The sequence below is a fragment of the Saimiri boliviensis genome, chromosome X, assembly GCF_048565385.1.
Source record: "Saimiri boliviensis isolate mSaiBol1 chromosome X, mSaiBol1.pri, whole genome shotgun sequence".
In the NCBI taxonomy this organism is placed as follows: domain Eukaryota; kingdom Metazoa; phylum Chordata; class Mammalia; order Primates; family Cebidae; genus Saimiri; species Saimiri boliviensis.
Window position 1 is genome coordinate 43,888,893 of NC_133470.1, and position 17,985 is coordinate 43,906,877.

A 17,985-nucleotide genomic window follows, 5' to 3' on the forward strand; every position below is an offset into this window, starting at 1 on the left:
GGAGTGCAATGGCGCGATCTCGGCTCACCGCAACCTCCGCCTCCTGGGTTCAGGCAATTCTCCTGTCTCAGCCTCCTGAGTAGCTGGGATTACAGGCATGCGCCACCATGCTCAGCTAATTTTTTGTATTTTTAGTAGAGACGGGGTTTCACCATGTTGACCAGGATGGTCTCGATCTCTTGACCTCGTGATCCACCCGCCTCGGCCTCCCAAAGTGCTAGGATTACAGGCTTGAGCCACCGCGCCCGGCCTTTAGTTGGAGCTTTTATTGGTAATGGCTGCTGAATTGCATTGGATACTTTTTTGGTGTAAGTTAATAGCAGAATGTTTCCCCTGTAACTTGTTGATGTAATACATAACATTAGGCTAGGCACTGTGGCTCACAACTGTACTTTGGGAGGCCGAGGTGGGCAGATCACTTGAGGTCAGGAGTTTGAGACCAGCCTGATCAAGATGGTGAAACGTCTCTACTAAAAATACAAAAATTGCTGGGCACGGTGGCTCACACCTGTAATCCTAGCACTTTGGGAGGCTGAAGTGGGCGGATCACCTGAGGTCAGGGGTTCAAGACCAGTCTGGCTGTCATGGTGAAACCCCATCTTAAAAAAAAATTTTTTTTAAATACAAAAATTAGCTGGGTGTGGTGCACATGCCTGTAATTCTAGCCACTCGGGAGGCTGAGGCGGGAGAATCGCTTGAGCCCGGGAGGTGGAGGTTGCAGTGAGCCGAGATCGTGCCATTCTTCTCTAGCCTGGGTGACACAAGCGAAACTCCATCTGAAAAAAAACCTACATAACGTTATTAAGATTGAACCATTTTTCTTTTTTTCTGGAAAGAAGAGGCTAAAAGCTTCCCAGTAGAAGAATTTAAGAGGAATATTTCATCTAGGAGGGGAAAAATAACAAAAGATGGCAGAAGAAAGGACCGGCCTATTTCCTTTCATTTAGATTACCTGTTTTCCAGGTTTCTTGCTTTCACAGTCACTCACCAAGTCCCCTTGGACCTGCCCATCACCTGCCTACCCCATGGGCCTTAAGCACCATTCGCTGCCCCAGATCTATTCCTCCTAAATCCAGATCTGCCTTGAACTTGAACTGATGTGTATCCTGGCTGAGTAAGGAGTGAAGCACCTGGTAGAACCGCTCAAGAAGGGACCCCTAGGCCGGGCGCAGTGGCTCACACTTGTAATCCCAGCACTTTGGGAGTCCAAGGCTGGTGGATCATGAGGTTAAGAGATTGAGACCATCCTAACCAACATGGTGAAACCTAGTCTCTACTAAAAATAGAAAAATTAGCTGGGCATGGTGGTGTGTGCCTGTAATCCCAGCTACCTGGGAGTCTGAGACAGGAGAATTGCTTGAACCCGGAAGGCAGAGGTTGCAGTGAGCCGAGATCGTGCCACTGCACTCCAGCCTGGCAGCAGAATAAGACTTCGTCTCAAAAAATAAGAAAAAAGAAAAAAAGGTCGGGCGCGGTGGCTCAAGCCTGTAATCCCAGCACTTTGGGAGGCCGAGGTGGGTGGATCACGAGGTCGAGAGATCGAGACCATCCTGGTCAACATGGTGAAACCCCGTCTCTACTAAAAATACAAAACATTAGCTGGGCATGGTGGCGCGTGCCTGTAATCCCAGCTACTCAGGAGGTTGAGGCAGGAGAATTGCCTGAACCCAGGAGGCGGAGGTTGCGGTGAGCCGAGATCGCGCCATTGCACTCCAGCCTGGGTAACAAGAGCGAAACTCTGTCTCAAAAAAAAAAAAAAAAAAAAAAAAGAAAAAGAAAAAAGAAAAAAAAGAAGGGACTCCAAGCTCATTAATTTGGCCCCAAATTTGATCATTTCCATAGTCCACCTTGACTAATGCTCAGGGTGGGGATGCTGAACATTGTGGCATGAATGTGGGAAGACACTGATGATATGGATACTGTCCTTTTAGGATTTCTTGGTGTCTCTGTGGAGCCATTGAGTCTTACCCCTTATTGGAGGCTGCAGGACCCTCTGCACACAGACAGCTGCCCAGCAAGGAAGGTGGGCTGAGACCCAGGGTGAACATGCCAGCTAATGGGACATCACCGCAGGGATTCCCTGCCCTGATTCCGGAAGAACCTGGCAGATCCTTTGAGGTAAGGAAGAGGATCCTATTTTTTTTCTATATGTTCTTTTTTTTTTTTTTTAACCTATCTCCAGTAATGGGAATAAGCAATCTATATGTTCTTTATTTTATTTTATTTTAGTTAAATTTATATTTTGAGATAATTGTAGATTCAAATGCAAAATGTAAGCATTTTTTGTCCCCAGTAGTAACATCTTGTAACACCCAGGATATTGACATACAGAGCATTTCCATTCCCACAAGGATCTCCCATGTTGTCATTAAATAGGCACAACCACTTCACTCCCTCCGTCAGTCCCCTCTTAACCCCAGGCACCACTAATCTATTCTCCAGTACTATAATTTTTTTCATTTCAAGAATGTTGTGGCCGGGCAGTGGCTCACGCCTGTCACCTATAATCCCAGCACTTTGGGAGGCTGAGGCGGGTGGATCACTTGAGGCCAGGAGTTTGAGACCAGCCTGGCTAACATGGTGAAACCCTGTCTATACTAAAAATACAAAAATTAGCCAGGTGTTATGGTGTGCCTTTGTACTCCCAGCTACTTGGGAGGTTGAGGCAGGAGAATCACTTGAATCCGGAGATGGAGACAGAGGTTGCAGTAATTCGAGATCACACCACTGTACTCCAGCCTGGGTGACAGAGTGAAACCCTGTCTCAAAAAGAAAAATGTTGGCCGGGTGCAGTGGTTCACGCCTGTAATCCTAGCACTTTGGGAGGCCGAGGTGGGTGGATCACCTGAGGTCCAGAGTTCAAGACCAGCCTGGCCATCATGGTGAAACCCCATCTTTAAAAAAAAAAAAAAAAAAAGAAAGAAAAATGTTGTGTTTGTCCGGCATGGTAGCTCATGGCTATAATCCCAGCTCTTAGGGAGGCAGAGGTGGGAGGATAGTTTGAGCCCAGGAATTTGTGACCTGCCTGGGCAATATAGTGAGACATTGTTTTCCACAAAAATTTAAAAAAAGGGCTGGGCGAGGTGGCTCATGTCCGTAATCCCAGCGCTTTTGGAGGCCAAGGTGGGTGGATCACCTGAGGTCAGGAGTTTGAGACCAGCCTGGCCAACCTTGTGAAACCTCCTCTCTACTAAAAATACAAAAATTAGCTGGGTGTGATGATAGGCACCTGTAATCCCAGCTACTCCGGAGGCTGAGGCAGGAGAATCACTTGAACCTGGGAGGCAGAGGTTGCAGTGAGCTGAGATTGCGCCATTGCACTCCAGCCTGGGTGACAGAGTGAGACTCCGTTTCAAAAAAGAGGAGGAAAAAAGAGATTTGTATTGATCAAATTGTACACTATGTACCTTTTGGGACTGGCTTTCTTCAGCAAAATTCTGTGGAGATACCAATAGCTAATAATATATCAATAGTTGATTCCTGTTTTTTTTTTTTTTTTTTTTTTTATTGAGACGGAGTTTTGCTCTTGTTACCCAGGCTGGAGTGCAATGGCGCAATCTCAGCTCACCGCAACCTCCGCCTCCTGGGCTCAGGCAATTCTCCTGCCTCAGCCTCCTGAGTAGCTGGGATTACAGGCACGCGCCACCATGCCCAGCTAATTTTTTGTATTTTTAGTAGAGACGGGGTTTCACCATGTTGACCAGGATAGTCTCGATCTCTTGACCTCGTGATCCACCCGCCTTGGCCTCCCAATTTTTTTTTTTTTTTTTTTTTTTTGAGATGGAATCTCGCACTGTTGCCTGGGCTGGAGTGCAGTGTGGAGTGCAGTGGTGTGATCTCAGTTCAGTGCAACCTCTGCCTCCTAGGTTCAAGTGATTCTCCTGCCTCAGCCTCCCGAGTAGTTGAGATTACAGGTGCCCACCACCACGCCTGGCTAATTTTTTATATTTTTAATAGAGATGGGGTTTCACTATGTTGGCCAGGCTGGTCTCGAACTCCTGACCTTGTGATCTGCCTACCTCGGCCTACTAAAGTGCTGGGATTACAGGTGTGAGCCACTGCACCCGACCCATTCCTTTTTTTTATTGATAGTTTTCCATGGCATGGATGTACCACACAGTGCAACCATTCACTGGTTGAAAGACATCTGGTTTGGTTCTAGTTGTTGAATATTATGAATAAAGATCCTATGATAGTTTGTGTAAGGTTTTTGTAGGGGTGTGATACTGTGAAATATATAATTGGTCTTTCTTGGCGAACAACTCCTAATATCCTCAGACTCTCTAAAGTACTAAAGTGTTTTTCTGTATGCTAATGAGTTGACTGATGACTGGCAATCCCTAGGCAGCTTCCGAATGGGATTGGTCACCAGAAAGACTAAAGCAGAGGGTTGGGACCCTTCAACCTCCTGGGAGGGGAGAGGGTGCTGACAGTCAAGTTGATCCACAAGGGAAATGATTTAATCAATCATGCCTACATAATGAAGCCCTGCTGAGATCCCAAAAGGATAAAGTTTGGAGAGCTTCTGGGTAGTCGAACACATCGGGGTTCCTGGAGGGTGGTGCACCCAGAAAGGGCATGAAGACTCTAAGCCCCTTCCCACATGCCTTGGCCTATGTATCTCTTTATTTGGCTGTGAATTTGTATTCTTTTTTTTTTTTTTTGGGATGGAGTTTTGCTCTTGTTGCCCAGGCTGGAGTGCAATGGCGCGATCTCAGCTCACCGCAACCTCCGCCTCCTGGGTTCAGGCAATTCTCCTGCCTCAGCCTCCTGAGTAGCTGGGATTACAGGCACAAGCCACCATGCCCAGCTAATTTTTAGTATTTTTAGTAGAGACGGGGTTTCACCATGTTGACCAGGATGGTCTCAATCTCTTGACCTCGTGATCTACCCGCCTCGGCCTCCCAAAGTGCTGGGATTACAGACTTGAGCCACCGCGCCCGGCCTTGAATTTGTATTCTTTAAAATATCCTTTATTGGTGGGAGAGGTGGCTCACGCCTGTAATCCCAGAACTTTGGGAGGCCGAGGCTGGAGAATCGCTTGAGCCCAGGAATTCAAGACCAGCCTGGGCAACAAAGTGAGACCTCATTACTACAAAAAGTAAAACAGGTAGGATGTGGTGGCTCATGCCTGTAATCCCAACACTTTGGGAGGCTGAGGTGGGCGCATCACAAGGTCAGGAGTTCAAGACCAGCCTGACCAACATGGTGAAACCTCGTCTCTACTAAAAATATAAAAATTAGCCAGGTGTGTTGGCATGCACCTGTAACCTCAGCTACTCAGGAGGCAGGAGAATTGCTTGAACCCGGGAGGGGGAGGTTGCAGTGAGCCGAGATCACGCCATTGCACTCCAGCCTGGGTGACAGAGTGAGACTCCGTCTCAAAAAAACAAAACAAAAATTAGCTGGGTGGTGGTGGTGCCTGTAATCCCAACTACTCGGGTGGCTGAGGCAAGAGAATCACTTGAACCATGAAGCAGAGGTTGCAGTGAGCTGAGATCGTGCCACTGCTCTTTAGCCTGGGCAACAGAGTGAGACTCCATCTAAAATAAAATAAAATAAAAATAATACAAGATAGTTGGGTATGGTGGTGCATGCCTGTGGTCCCAAATACATGGAAGGCTGAGACAGGAGGATTGCTTGGGCCTAGGAGGTCAAGGCTGAAGTGAGCCATTATTGCACCACTGCACTGTAGCCTGGGTGACAGAACAAGACTCTGTCTTAAAAAAAAAAAAAAAAGCCGGGCGCAGTGGCTCACGCCTGTAATCCCAGCACTTTGGGAGGCCGAGGTGGGTGGATCACAAGGTCAGGAGATCGAGACCATCCTGGTCAACATGGTGAAACCCCATCTCTACTAAAAATACAAAAAATTAGCTGGGCATGGTGGTGCATGCCTGTAATCCCAGCTACTCAGGAGGCTGAGGCAGGAGGATTGCCTGAACCCAGGAGGCGGAGGTTGCGGTGAGCCGAGATCGCGCCATTGTACTCCAGCCTGGGTAACAAGAGTGAAACTCCGTCTAAAAAAAAAAAAACAAAAAACAAACAAACAAAAAAAAAAACAGGCCGAGTGCGGTGGCTCACGCCTGTAATCCTAGCACTTTGGGAGGCCGAGGTGGGTGGATCACCTGAGGTCAGGAGTTCAAGACCAGCTTGGCCGTCACGGTGAAACCCCATCTTAAAAAACAAAACAAACAAAACAAACCTTTATAATAAACCAGTAAACATAGTTTTGTGTTTCCTGTTGAGGGTGAGTGGTGACTGTCTGGGCTGGTGGCTCACAGGTAAAAGATTTTACCACGGCAGTTGTAGATAAAGAAAGGCATATTTATTAGAGAAAATAGGAAAATACGTTGCAAGAGAGCAATGGGCAGAATCAGCAAAAGAGGAGCTGGCTTTGAGGAAATGAAGGCTTGCTGGAGATTTTAGAGGATGGTTCTTGGGCTGTTTGATAATGCCAAGGTAGCAGGGAACTAGCTTGCATTCTTCTGTCAGGTGAGGTGTTTGATGATGAATTGAAGTGTTTGGTGATAAGCAGGAAGTTTGTGAGTTATGTACGTTATTTGCTCAGGAGGGCTATATGTCCTGGTGTCCTGGGCCATAAGGAAAGACAGACCCATAATTTATCTGCGTGTTCTTTTTGTTTATATGTCCTGGACCAGCTTTTTTCCCCTGATTAGGACTCCACATTTCCCTGAGGTTTTCAGGGTCTTTGTCGCCCAGGCTAGAGTGCAGTGAAGACTTACTGCAGCCTCAGCCTCCTGGGTTCAAGGGATCTTCCCAAGTAGCTGGGACGACAGGTGTGTGCCACTACGCCCGGCTAATTAAAAAAAATTTTTTTTTTGTACAGACGAGGTATCACTTTGTTTCCCAGGCTGGTCTTGAACTCCTGGCCTCAAGCAATCCTCCATCCTTAGCCTCCCAAAGTGCTGGCATTATAGGCATGAGCCACCACTCCTAACCTTTCCTTGAGTTCTAAGAGCTACTCTAGCAAATTAATTAAACCCTAGGAGGGAATTGTGGGAACCCTGACTTGTAGCTGATCAGTAAAAAGTTCTGGAGTCTGAAGTTGGGGTAGTCCTTAGGACTGAGCTCTCAACCTGTGGGACCTGATGCTATGTCCACGCAGATAGTGTCAGAATGGGATTGAATTGGAGGACACCAGCTGTTGTCTGCTGCAGAATTGACCTCCTGTTCGATGTGTGAGGAAAATCCTTCACATATCTGTTGTCATAGCGTGTTGTGAGAGTCTAGTAGGAGAAACTGTGTTTGTAGTCCTGCTCCTACACGACGGGGTAAATGCATGCGGAGACAATTGTGGGATTGTATGCCAAGTGCATATAGAGCAGAATTAAGAGACAATTTTTTTTTTTTTTTTGAGATAGAGTTTCGCTCTATTGCCCAGGCTGGAGTGCAGTGTCGCAATCTTGGCTCACTGCAACCTCTGCCTCCCAGGCCCAAATGATTTTCCTGCCTCAGCCTTCTGACTAGCTGGGATTATAGGCGCCCACCATCATGCCCTGCTAATTTTTTGTGTTTTTAGTAGAGATAGGGTTTCACCATGTTGGCCAGGCTGGTCTCCAACTCCTGACCTCAGATGATCCACCCAGCTTGCCCTCCCAAAGTGCCGGGATTACAGGTGTGAGTCACCATGCCTGACCATCTTTTTTTTGAGGTGGAGTCTCACTCTGTCATTTAGGCTGGAATGCAGTGGCGTGATCTCAGCTCACTGCAACCTCCGCCTCCTGGGTTCAAGCAATTCTCCTGCCTCAGCTTCTCAAGTAGCTGGGATTACAGGTGCCTGCCACCATGCCCGGCTAATTTTTTTGTATTTTTAGTAGAGATAGACTATCACCATGTTGGCCAGGTTTGTCTCAAACTCCTGACTTCAGGTGATTCACCCGCCTTGGCCTCCCAGAGTGCTGGGAGCCCCCTCGCCTGGCCGACAATCGTTTTTAATAGTTTTAGATGTACAGAAAAGTTAAGATAGTACAGATAATTCCATATACTCTCCCCTCCTTAACCCGTCCACAACTGGCCTAGTTTTCCCTATTGCTCACATCTTGCATTAGTGTGGCACATTTGTAAAAAAAAAATTAATGAACTGATAGTGATACATTACTATTAATTATAATTATAGCCTACAGTTTACAGGAAGGCTCACCGTTTTGTGTTATACATGTGGGTTTTGGCAAATAGATAATGACATATATCCACCAGTGCAGCTTCATACAGTTTCATTCTGTTTCACTTGTGCTTCAGCTATTCATCCTACCTTTCCCTCTTCCCGAACCTCTAGCAACCACCTATTTTTCACTGTCTTTATAGTTTTGCGTTTTTTTTTTTTTTTTCAGACAGTGTCTCACTCTGTTGCCCAGGCTGGAGTGCCATGGTGGGGATCACTGCTCACTGCAACCTCCACCTCCCAGGCTCAGGTGATCCTCCCATCTCAGCTTCACAGGTAGTTAGGACTACAGGCACATGCCACCATGTCTGGCTAATTTTTAGTATTTTTTGTAGAGACATGGTTTTACCATGTTGCCCAGTGTTGTCTTGAACTCCTAGGCTCAAGCAATTCTCTTATCTCAGCCTCCCAAAGCACTGGGATTTAGAGGTGTGAGCTATCATGCCAGGCCGAGTTTTGTCTTTTCTAAAATGTCATATAGTTGGAATCATGTAGTATGCAGCCTTTTCAAACTGGCTTCTTTCACTTAGCAATTTGCATTTAAGGTTCCTCCATGGATTTTTTTTTTTTTTTTTTTTTTTTTTTTTTTTTTTTGTGGTTTGATAGTTCCATGGATTGGAGGTACCACAGTTTGCTTATCCCTTCACCTATTGAAGGGCACTTTCATTGTTTCTAGGTTTTAGCAATGATGAAGAAAGCTGCTATGAACATTTATGTACAGATTTTTGTGTGAACATGTTTTCAACTCAATTAGCTAAATAACTAGGAGCATAATTGCTATGTCATATGGTAAGATTATGTTTAACTTTATGAGAAACTACCAAGGCTGGGTGTGGTAGCTCACAGCTGTAATCCCAGCACTTTGGGAGACGGAGGTGGGTGGATCACCTGAGGTCAGGAGTTCCAGACCAGTCTGGCCAACATGGTGAAACCCTGTTTCTACTATAAATACAAAAAGTTAGCTGGGCGTGGCGGCAGGTGCTTGTGATCCCAGCTACTTGAGAGGCTGAGGCAGGAGAATCGCTTGAACTCTGGAGGCTGAGGTTACAGTGAGTCAAGATTGTGCCATTGCACTCCAGCCTGGCAACAAGAGTAAAACTCCATCTCAAAAAGAAAAAAAAAAAAAAGAAAAAGAAAAAGAAAAGAAAGTGCCCAACTGTCTTCCCAAGTTTGTTACCATTTTGCATTACCACCAGCAATGAATGAGTATTATTGTCGTTCCACCTCTTCACCAGTGAAACTGCTGTTGCAAAATTGTAACTGAGACAGAGATCTGATCTAATCAACTCTATCTTGCTTTGAACCTCCAAGCTGTCCTTGTTCATTCCTGGGCGTAGGCTGAACTGATTTAGGGAGGAACTTAGTTTATGGTTTATAGTTCAAAACAAAGGTGGTAACAGGCCTTTCCCAAGGCAAATCTCCTGCTTGCCTGGGGACTAGATTGCCTTTGTAGGACTAACAAATTAGTCACTGGACTAGAAATTATGGTTTAGGAGTCATGCAGCCGGAGGCTACAAGATTCTGACCCTCCCGAAACTAAGATCAGTGCTTGAGATATTTTGCAGACCCTGCACTAAATGGATCAGCTGGCAACACCCAGATCAATATACTGGCTCATCTGATCTTGTGGCCCCCACCCAGGAACTGACTCAGCACAAGAAGACAGCTTCGATTCCTTATGAATTCATCTCTGACCTGACCAATCAGCACTCACGGCTTATACTGGCTCTCCCACCCTTCCCCCTGTAAACTGTTGTTTAAAAACTCTGATCCCCAAATGCTCGAGGAGACTAATTTGAGTAGTAATAAAACTCCGGATCTTTGAACAGCCGGCTCTGTGTGAATTATTATTATTATTATCATTTTTTGAGACGGAGACTTGCTCTGTGCAGTGGCTGGAGTGCAGTGCGAAATCTTGGCTCCCAGAAACCTCTGCCTCAGAGGTTCAAGTGATTCTCCTACCTCAGCCTCACGAGTAACTGGGATTATAGGCGCACACTACCATGCCCGGCTGATTTTTGCATTTTTAATAGAGACAGGGTTTCACCATGCTGGCCAGGCTGGTCTCGAACTCCTGACCTTGCGATCCGCCCGCCTTGGCTTCCCAAAGTGCTGGGATTACAGGCATGAGACACTGTGCCTGGCCTGTGTTTTTAATATCAAATATCGATTGTTCATATCGGGTATATAGGAAAACAATTGACTTTTATTAACTTTGTATCCTGTGACCTTACTATAATCACTTAATAGTGCCAGAAAATCTTTTACTGAAATGGATTGTGAGAGTAACTAATTTATAGGGCTGGTATGTTTGGTTTTGAATGCTGTAGAGTGGAAGAGCGTGTCTGGGTTGAGGCAGGACCCACAGCTCATAGTGACCAATCACAGATGGCTCTACTTGAGCCAGACACACAAAAACACAAGAAGTTATTCACGAGGCAAGACCTAGCATGCCAGACTTGCTCAAAGCCATTGTAAGGTGTGTTTACCCTGTCGGCGGAAAGAGTCACACTGTAAAATATTTGAAGAGAGGCGCGGTGGCTCAAGCCTGTAATCCCAGCACTTTGGGAGGCCGAGGCGGGTGGATCACAAGGTCAAGAGATCGAGACCATCCTGGTCCACATGGTGAAACCCCGTCTCTACTAAAAATACAAAAAATCAGCTGGGCATGGTGCCGCGTGCCTGTAATCCAAGCTACTCAGGAGGCTGAGGCAGGAGAATTGCCCGAACCCAGGAGGCGGAGGTTTCAGTGAGCCGAGATCGCGCCATTGCACTCTAGCCTGGGTAACAAGAGCGAAACTACGTCTCAAAAAAAAAAAAAAAAAAAAAAAAAATTTGAAGAGATTTATTCTGAGCCAAATATGAGTGACCAATGGCAAGTGCCACAGCAGTCAGGCGATACTGAGAACAGATGCCCAGGGTGGTCAGGCCACAGCTTGATATTATACATTGTAGGGAGACAGGAGACATCAATCAGTCTGTGTAAGATGTCCATTGATTCGATTTGGAAAGGCGGGACAACTTGAAGTGGGGGCTTCCAGGTCATAGGTAGATAAGAGACAAAAAGTTGCATTCTCTTGGGTCTTTGATCAGCTTTTCACTGAATGCATAATTTACATGTGAGAAGGGGTAGAATAGTCACTTATGTTTTAGTCTGGCTTAATGGAACAATAGTAGGACTGAGGCAACAATTAGATAGGCATTTGTCTCAGGTGAGCAGAGGGAGGACTTTGAGTTCTGTCTGTCCTTTGTCGTCCTGCACCTGTGAAGATAAGCTACCAGTTAACATTGCCCGAGTGAAATTCAACAGAATATCTTAAGGTAAAGATCTTGAGGCCCACAAGAGGGAGGCCTGTGGCCTTTATCTTTGTAGCTATCTTAAACGGGAATAAAATGTGAAGGAGGTTCGACTAACACCCTTTGGCTTAATGATTTCGGATTTATTTTCCTTTCACAACCCTAGGTATGGGGACTGTCTAACATGCCAAGAGGAGCACCCCGATGAAGCAGCTGATATGCTTCATATGCAGGCCATGTGGGACTGGCTTTATGGCGCCTATGATATTCACCTGCTGAATATGCCCATTACCCAGGCCATATTCAGCTATGGTTAAGGGGTCTTTTTGCATAGGCACCCCGTATAACCTTACAGCTGCAAAATACAGCAATAGTCCCAAAAGCCTCATTGAAATTGCTGCCTCAGCTTCCCTGAAGGGGTCCCACAGATGTTAATGAAAACATTAGTTAACAAGAAAATGGGGAGAAACCAAGGGAAGAGTCAAGTCTAGCAGCAAAGTGGAAATCTCTCAGTGGCTGTTAAGAAATGGGATGGCCAGGTGCGGTGGCTCACACCTGTAATCCCAGCACTCTGGGAGGCTGAGGCGGGCGGATCACCTGAGGTTGGCAGTTCAAGACCAGCCTGACCAACATGGTGAAACCCTGTCTTAGGAAAAAAAAAAAAACAAAAAACAAACACAGAAATGGGATGGCCGAGTACGGTGGTTCACACCTGTAATCCCAGCACTTTGAGAGGCCCAGGTGGGTGGATCACCTGAGGTCAGGAGTTGGAGACCAGCCTGGCCAACATATTGTGAAACCCCGTCTCTACTAAAAAATACAAATTAGGCTGGGCGCAGTGGCTCAAGCCTGTAATCCCAGCACTTTGGGAGGCCGAGGCGGGTGGATCACGAGGTCAAGAGATCGAGACCATCCTGGTCAACATGGTGAAACCCCGTCTCTACTAAAAACACAAAACATTAGCTGGGCATGGTGGCGCGTGCCTGTAATCCCAGCTACTCAGGAGGTTGAGGCAGGAGAATTGCCTGAGCCCAGGAGGCGGAGGTTGCGGTGAGCCGAGATCACGCCATTGCACTCCAGCCTGGATAACAAGAGCGAAACTCTGTCTCAAAAAAAAAAAAAAAAAAAAAATACAAATTAGCTGGGCGTGGTGGTGCATGCCTATAGTCCCAGCTAGCATGCCAAACTTGCTCAAAGCCACTGTAAAGTGCATTTACCCTGTCCATGAAAAGAGTCAAACTCTGTATAATATTTGAAGAGATTTATTCAACAGAGGCTGAGGCAGGAGAATCACTTGGACCCAGGAAGTGGAGGTTGCAGTGAGCCGAGATCGTACCACTGCATTCCAACCTGGGCGACAGAGTGAGACTCTGTCTTACCAAAAAAAAAAAAAAAAAAGGATGAATAAAGAGTGGAAACTGATGATGTTGAAATAGAAGTCTTAAGACAGCACCATCAGGGTGGGCCAAAGGGATCCCACTAGGTACCCAAACATTAAAAGGCCCTCAACAAATTGGCTCCATTTATCCCAGTGTGGGAGGAATTTAAAAAGCTGTAAGGCAAAGATTACAATGAGAACTCCACCATCAACTGCCTTGGGCATTAGCCAGGTAGATTAGTCAAGATAAAAATTGACCAAGGTCAGTTCTGGAGGTGGTTCAGGCCCATAATCCCAGCACTTTGAAGGCTCAGACAGGTGGATCGCTTGAGCCCAGGAATTCAAAACCAGCCTGGGCAACATAATGAAATCCCATCTCTACAAAAAATTAAAAAAAAAAAAAATTAGCTGAGTATGGTGGCACACGCCTGTAACCTGAGTACTTGGGAAGCTGAGGTGGGAGGATCACTTGAACCGGCAGATCAAGCCTGCCGGGAGCCATGATCACGCCACTGCATTCCAGCCTGGGGGACAGAGTGAGACTGTGTCTCAGAAAAAAACAAAACAAAGCAAAACAAAAAACTCACCAAGGGAAAAGATTATTTGAATCCACCCTGAGATGGGGACCCAAAGCTTTTTGCACATAAAATGGGTGGAGAAGATAAGTTTATGGGTAAAATGGGAGGAAAAGAGAATTTCCCAGGAGTCCTTTACATGGAAGCCTCGTACACTGTGGTAGCAAAATCCATTAGTGAAGCTGTAACATGGGCTACAACTAGATTGGCAGAATACAGAAATGTAACAGTTGATAATGGGTAAGCACAGACTGACTAGAAAGTAAATAAAAAAGCATAAAAGAGCCGGGCGCGGTGGCTCAAGCCTGTAATCCCAGCACTTTGGGAGGCCGAGGTGAGTGGATCACGAGGTTGAGAGATCGAGACCATCCTGGTCAACATGGTGAAACCCCATCTCTACTAAAAATACAAAAAACTAGCTGGGCATGGTGGCGCGTGCCTGTAATCCCAGCTACTTAGGAGGCTGAGGCAGGAGAATTGCCTGAGCCCGGGAGGCGGAGGTTGCGGTGAGCCGAGATCGCGCCATTGCACTCCAGCTTGGGCAACAAGAGCGAAACTCCGTCTCAAAAAAAAAAAAAAAAAAAAAAAAAAAGCATAAAAGAAAAAAAAAGAAATGTACAGTTGATAGGACGGAGGTGTACATTTGGGTGAAAATTGGAATGTGTTTAGATAGGCTTTTGGCTGGACGTGGTGGCTCACGCCTGTAATCCCACCATTTTGGGAGGCCAAGGCAGGTGGATCACTTGAGGTCAGGAGTTCGAGACCAGCCTGGCCAGCATGGTAAAACCCAGTAAAAATACAAAAAAAAAAAATTAGCCGATGTGGTAGCGTGCACCTGTAATCTCAACTACTTAGGAGGCTGAGGCAGGAGAATTGCTTGAACCTGGGATGGGGAAGCTGCAGCGAGCTGAGATCATGCCGCTGCACTCCAGTCTGGGTGACAGAGTGAGACTCAGTCTCAAGAATAAATAAATAAAAAGTTAAAAAAGATAAATAAAAAGAAACAGGTTTTACCTGAATGTTTTATGGGAATGGATATGATGACTGACAGGGAACACTTCCTCTAACTAGTATTGTGACACTCAAACCTGTTGTTGAAATCCCAATGGAGGAATGTAAGAGTTGATGGGATTGAGGTGAAAGTTTGGAAAATTTATAGATTCGAACCGGCTTTGTGTGAAATGGTTGCATCTCTTTTACCTCGATGTATTACGGAGATTGAAATTATATCTGACTATGGAATGTTTCCCCTCTCTAGTATTGTAAATCCACCCTTCAAGCAATATTACTTGGACGTGCTAAATGGGAACCAGTAAGATTGCCCAAGCCCACGAAGTATAGAATAGAACCTCAGGTGCTGGCACAGACAGATTCTCTGTACAATAGCCTTTTGTGGAGCAGAGACTGGCGCTTATGACAAAAGCCTAAGAGCGCCTCCCAGTGGTAACCTGGGACTTTGGACCAGAGAATTTCCAGTTGAGCTTGGATTAGACATGAATTGAAAGTGCCCTTATGATTGAAGGACATAAAAGAATTTTGAAACCTAAAATATCCATGATGTCTTGGGCAATGGTGTAATGCTCCAATAGGAAGAGCAGTGCCCAGAGGAGTTCCATAATTACATGGAAATGGTTTGTAGAAGAATATGCTGCCAGGGGAGTGCGGAGTTAGTGGTTTTCACAACCAGATAGACTCTTTTCTGCCAGGACTGATGGAGGAGGAGCTGGTCTTTTCTGTCATCGATTAGACAGTGCCCCAGCTCTCAACTGACCAACAAAGAACTGGTTGGTTTGTGGATGGCCATTCCATGGTGAATGGACTGCATCGTGTTTGGATGTCCCAATAGCATCCATTATAGCAAAAGGATCCAATTTAGGATTATGTTTAACATTACTTGACATCACTTTAGTGTTCTACAGTTGAGAAGGGTCCTTCTTTGCTTTTCATAACTCTTTGAAGATTTACTTAAATAATAGTATTTAATTATTTACAAATATATATTATTTTCATCATATAAATTGGGATAACGATGAAGAAGAATGAAGTTATAGCAGATCTGAATAGCCATACAAATGAGTATATAGAATATATATTAGTTGTCCCTGGACCATGAAAAGTGAAATTCGCTTGAGCTAAATATTCACATGATGGATTTTACGGCATCACTCTAAGAAGTCCACCTAGCATTTTCAGTTAAGCACATCCTTCCTAGGTGAAATGATAGAATAACAAACCCTTGAGTGCTAGCTCTCTTTCAGGTCCTGCCCTAAGCGATTCCACATTTGTGTGTGTGTGTGTGTGTGTGTATGTGTGTGTGTGTGTGTGTGTGTGTGTTTGAGACAGAGTCTTGCTCTTGTCGCCCAGGCTTCCTGAGTAGCTGAGATTACAGGCTCCCGCCATCGTGCCCAGCTAATTTTTGTATTTTTAGTAGAGACGGGATTTCACCATGTTGGTCAGGCTGGTTTTGAACTCCTGCACCCACCTCGATCTCCCAAAGTGCTGGGATTACAGGCATGAGCCACTGCGCCCAGCTGTGATTCCACATATGAATTCACCTACATTTCACAGATGAGGACATTGAGTCTCAGAGGAAGGCAGTAACTTAGCCAGGGTCACAGCACGAGCATGAGTTAGATCCCAAGATTCATACCCAGGCAGTGTGGCTCCCATCGCCGTGTTCTTTTCTTTTCTTTTTTCTTTTTTTTTTAAATTTTCTACTATTTGAGGGCACTAATCTGCCACCACCACCATGTTCTTGCTTGTTCTCTTCTGTGTCCAGGAGATTCCCTCCTACCCTACCTTGTTCTGCCCACTCTCTGGTTACTACTATGTAGCCACAGTCTAAAACAGTTACACAACAATCATCCTAGGTGAGCTATGCATTTTAAAAAATTTAACTTTGTAGGCCAGGCACAGTGGCTCACACCTGTAATCCCAGCTCTTTGGGAGGCCGAGGTGGGCAGATCACCTGAGGTCAGGACTTTGAGACCAGCCTGACCAACATGTAGAACTCCCATCTCTACTAAAAATACAAAATTAGCCGGGCGTGGTGGCACATGCCTGTAATCCCAGTTACTTGAAAGGCTGAGGCAGGAGAGTCACTTGAACCTGGGAGGAGGAGGTTGCGGTGAGCCAAGATTGCACCTTTGCACTCCAGCCTGGGCAACAAGAGCGGAACTCTGTCTCAAAAAACAAACAAACAAACTAACTAAACTTTGTTTTTGAGCTCAGTATTGATTCCCATGCAATTGTAGGAATAATACGGAGAGATCTTATGTGCACCTTATCCAGTTTCCTCCAATGGTGACACCTTCCAGAACAACAGCACAATATCACAACCAGGATGTGGCCATTGGCACAACCCCGGGATGTCTTCTGCTGTCCTTTCACAACCACACCTGCTACCCTTGTGCCTGCCACCTACCCTGCCCCAGGTCCCCAACTCCAACACTAATCTGTTCTCTGTCTCTAGGATGTTGTTATATAAATGAAATTATGCAGTATGTGACCTTTTTTTTTTTTTTTTGAGATGGAGTCTTGCTTCGACGTCCAGGCTGGAGTACAGTGGCATAATCTTGGGTTGCTGCAACCTCTGCCTCCCAGGTTCAAGCGATCTTCTGCCTCAGCCTTCCGAGTAGCGGGGACCAGACATGTGCACCATCACACCCGGCTAATTTTTTTTATTTTTAGTAGAGATGGAGTTTCACCATGTTGGCCAGGCTGGTCTTGAACTCTGGACCTCAAGTGATCCACCCATCTCGGACTCCCAAAGTGCTGGGACTATAGGCATGAGCCACCCCACCTGGCTCCCAATCTGCCCTTTATTTATTCGTTATTTATTTACTTGTTGCCTTTGTTTCCTGTGTATTTTAGGACACTTCTAATATAAATAGATAAATATTAGGATAAAAGGAAGTAAAAAAAGAAGAAAATATCAATACAAGTTTTAGAAAGTAAGCATGGGTGTCAGCAATCCTACGGAACAAGAAAACTATGCAGTCTTTTGTTTTGTTTTGTTTTGAGATGGAGTCTCACTCTGTTGGCCAGGCTGTCGGCCAGACTGTTGCCCAGGCTGGTGCCCAGGCTTGAGTGCAGTGATGTGATCTCCAGCTCACTGAAATCTCTGTCCCCCGGGTTCAAGGGATTTTGTTCCTCAGTCTCCCAAGTAGCTGAGACTACAGGCATGCACCACCATGCCCTGCTAATTTTTGTGTTTTTATTAGAGATGAAGTTTCACCATGTTGGTCAGGGTGGTCTTGAACTCCTGAGCTCAAGTGATCTGCCCGCCCTGGCCTCCCAAAGTCCTGGTATTACAAACGTGAGCCACCATGCCTGGCTCTGAAGTCTTGCTTAATCTGTATATTCTAGGAAGACACAGCAGAGCAGAAGGTGCAATCAAGAATTACAATGCTGCCAGGCGCGGTGGCTCAAGCCTGTAATCCCAGCACTTTGGGAGGCCCAGGTGGGTGGATCATGAGGTCAAGAGATCGAGACCATCCTGGTCAACATGGTGAAACCCCACCTCTACTAAAAATACAAAAAATTAGCTGGGC

The 17,985-nt window shown here is 45.8% G+C and overlaps 1 protein-coding gene across 5 annotated transcripts in view; it reads left to right on the forward strand.

Moving 5' to 3' along the window:
* The window catches only part of ZNF157 (zinc finger protein 157), a 46,485-nt gene that overhangs the window by 4,235 nt on the left and 24,265 nt on the right, over positions 1–17,985 (forward strand). For 3 of the 5 annotated variants that reach the window (XM_074391788.1, XM_074391787.1, XM_003939504.4), the window contains exon 2: positions 1,932–2,118. In XM_074391788.1, coding sequence (XP_074247889.1) covers positions 2,047–2,118 — 72 coding nt within the window. In that variant the 5' untranslated portion in view covers positions 1,932–2,046. Of the gene's footprint in view, positions 1–1,931; positions 2,119–9,728; positions 12,547–17,985 lie in introns of those variants that run through there. The other 2 variants (XR_012515662.1, XR_012515661.1) reach the window with 2 other exon arrangements.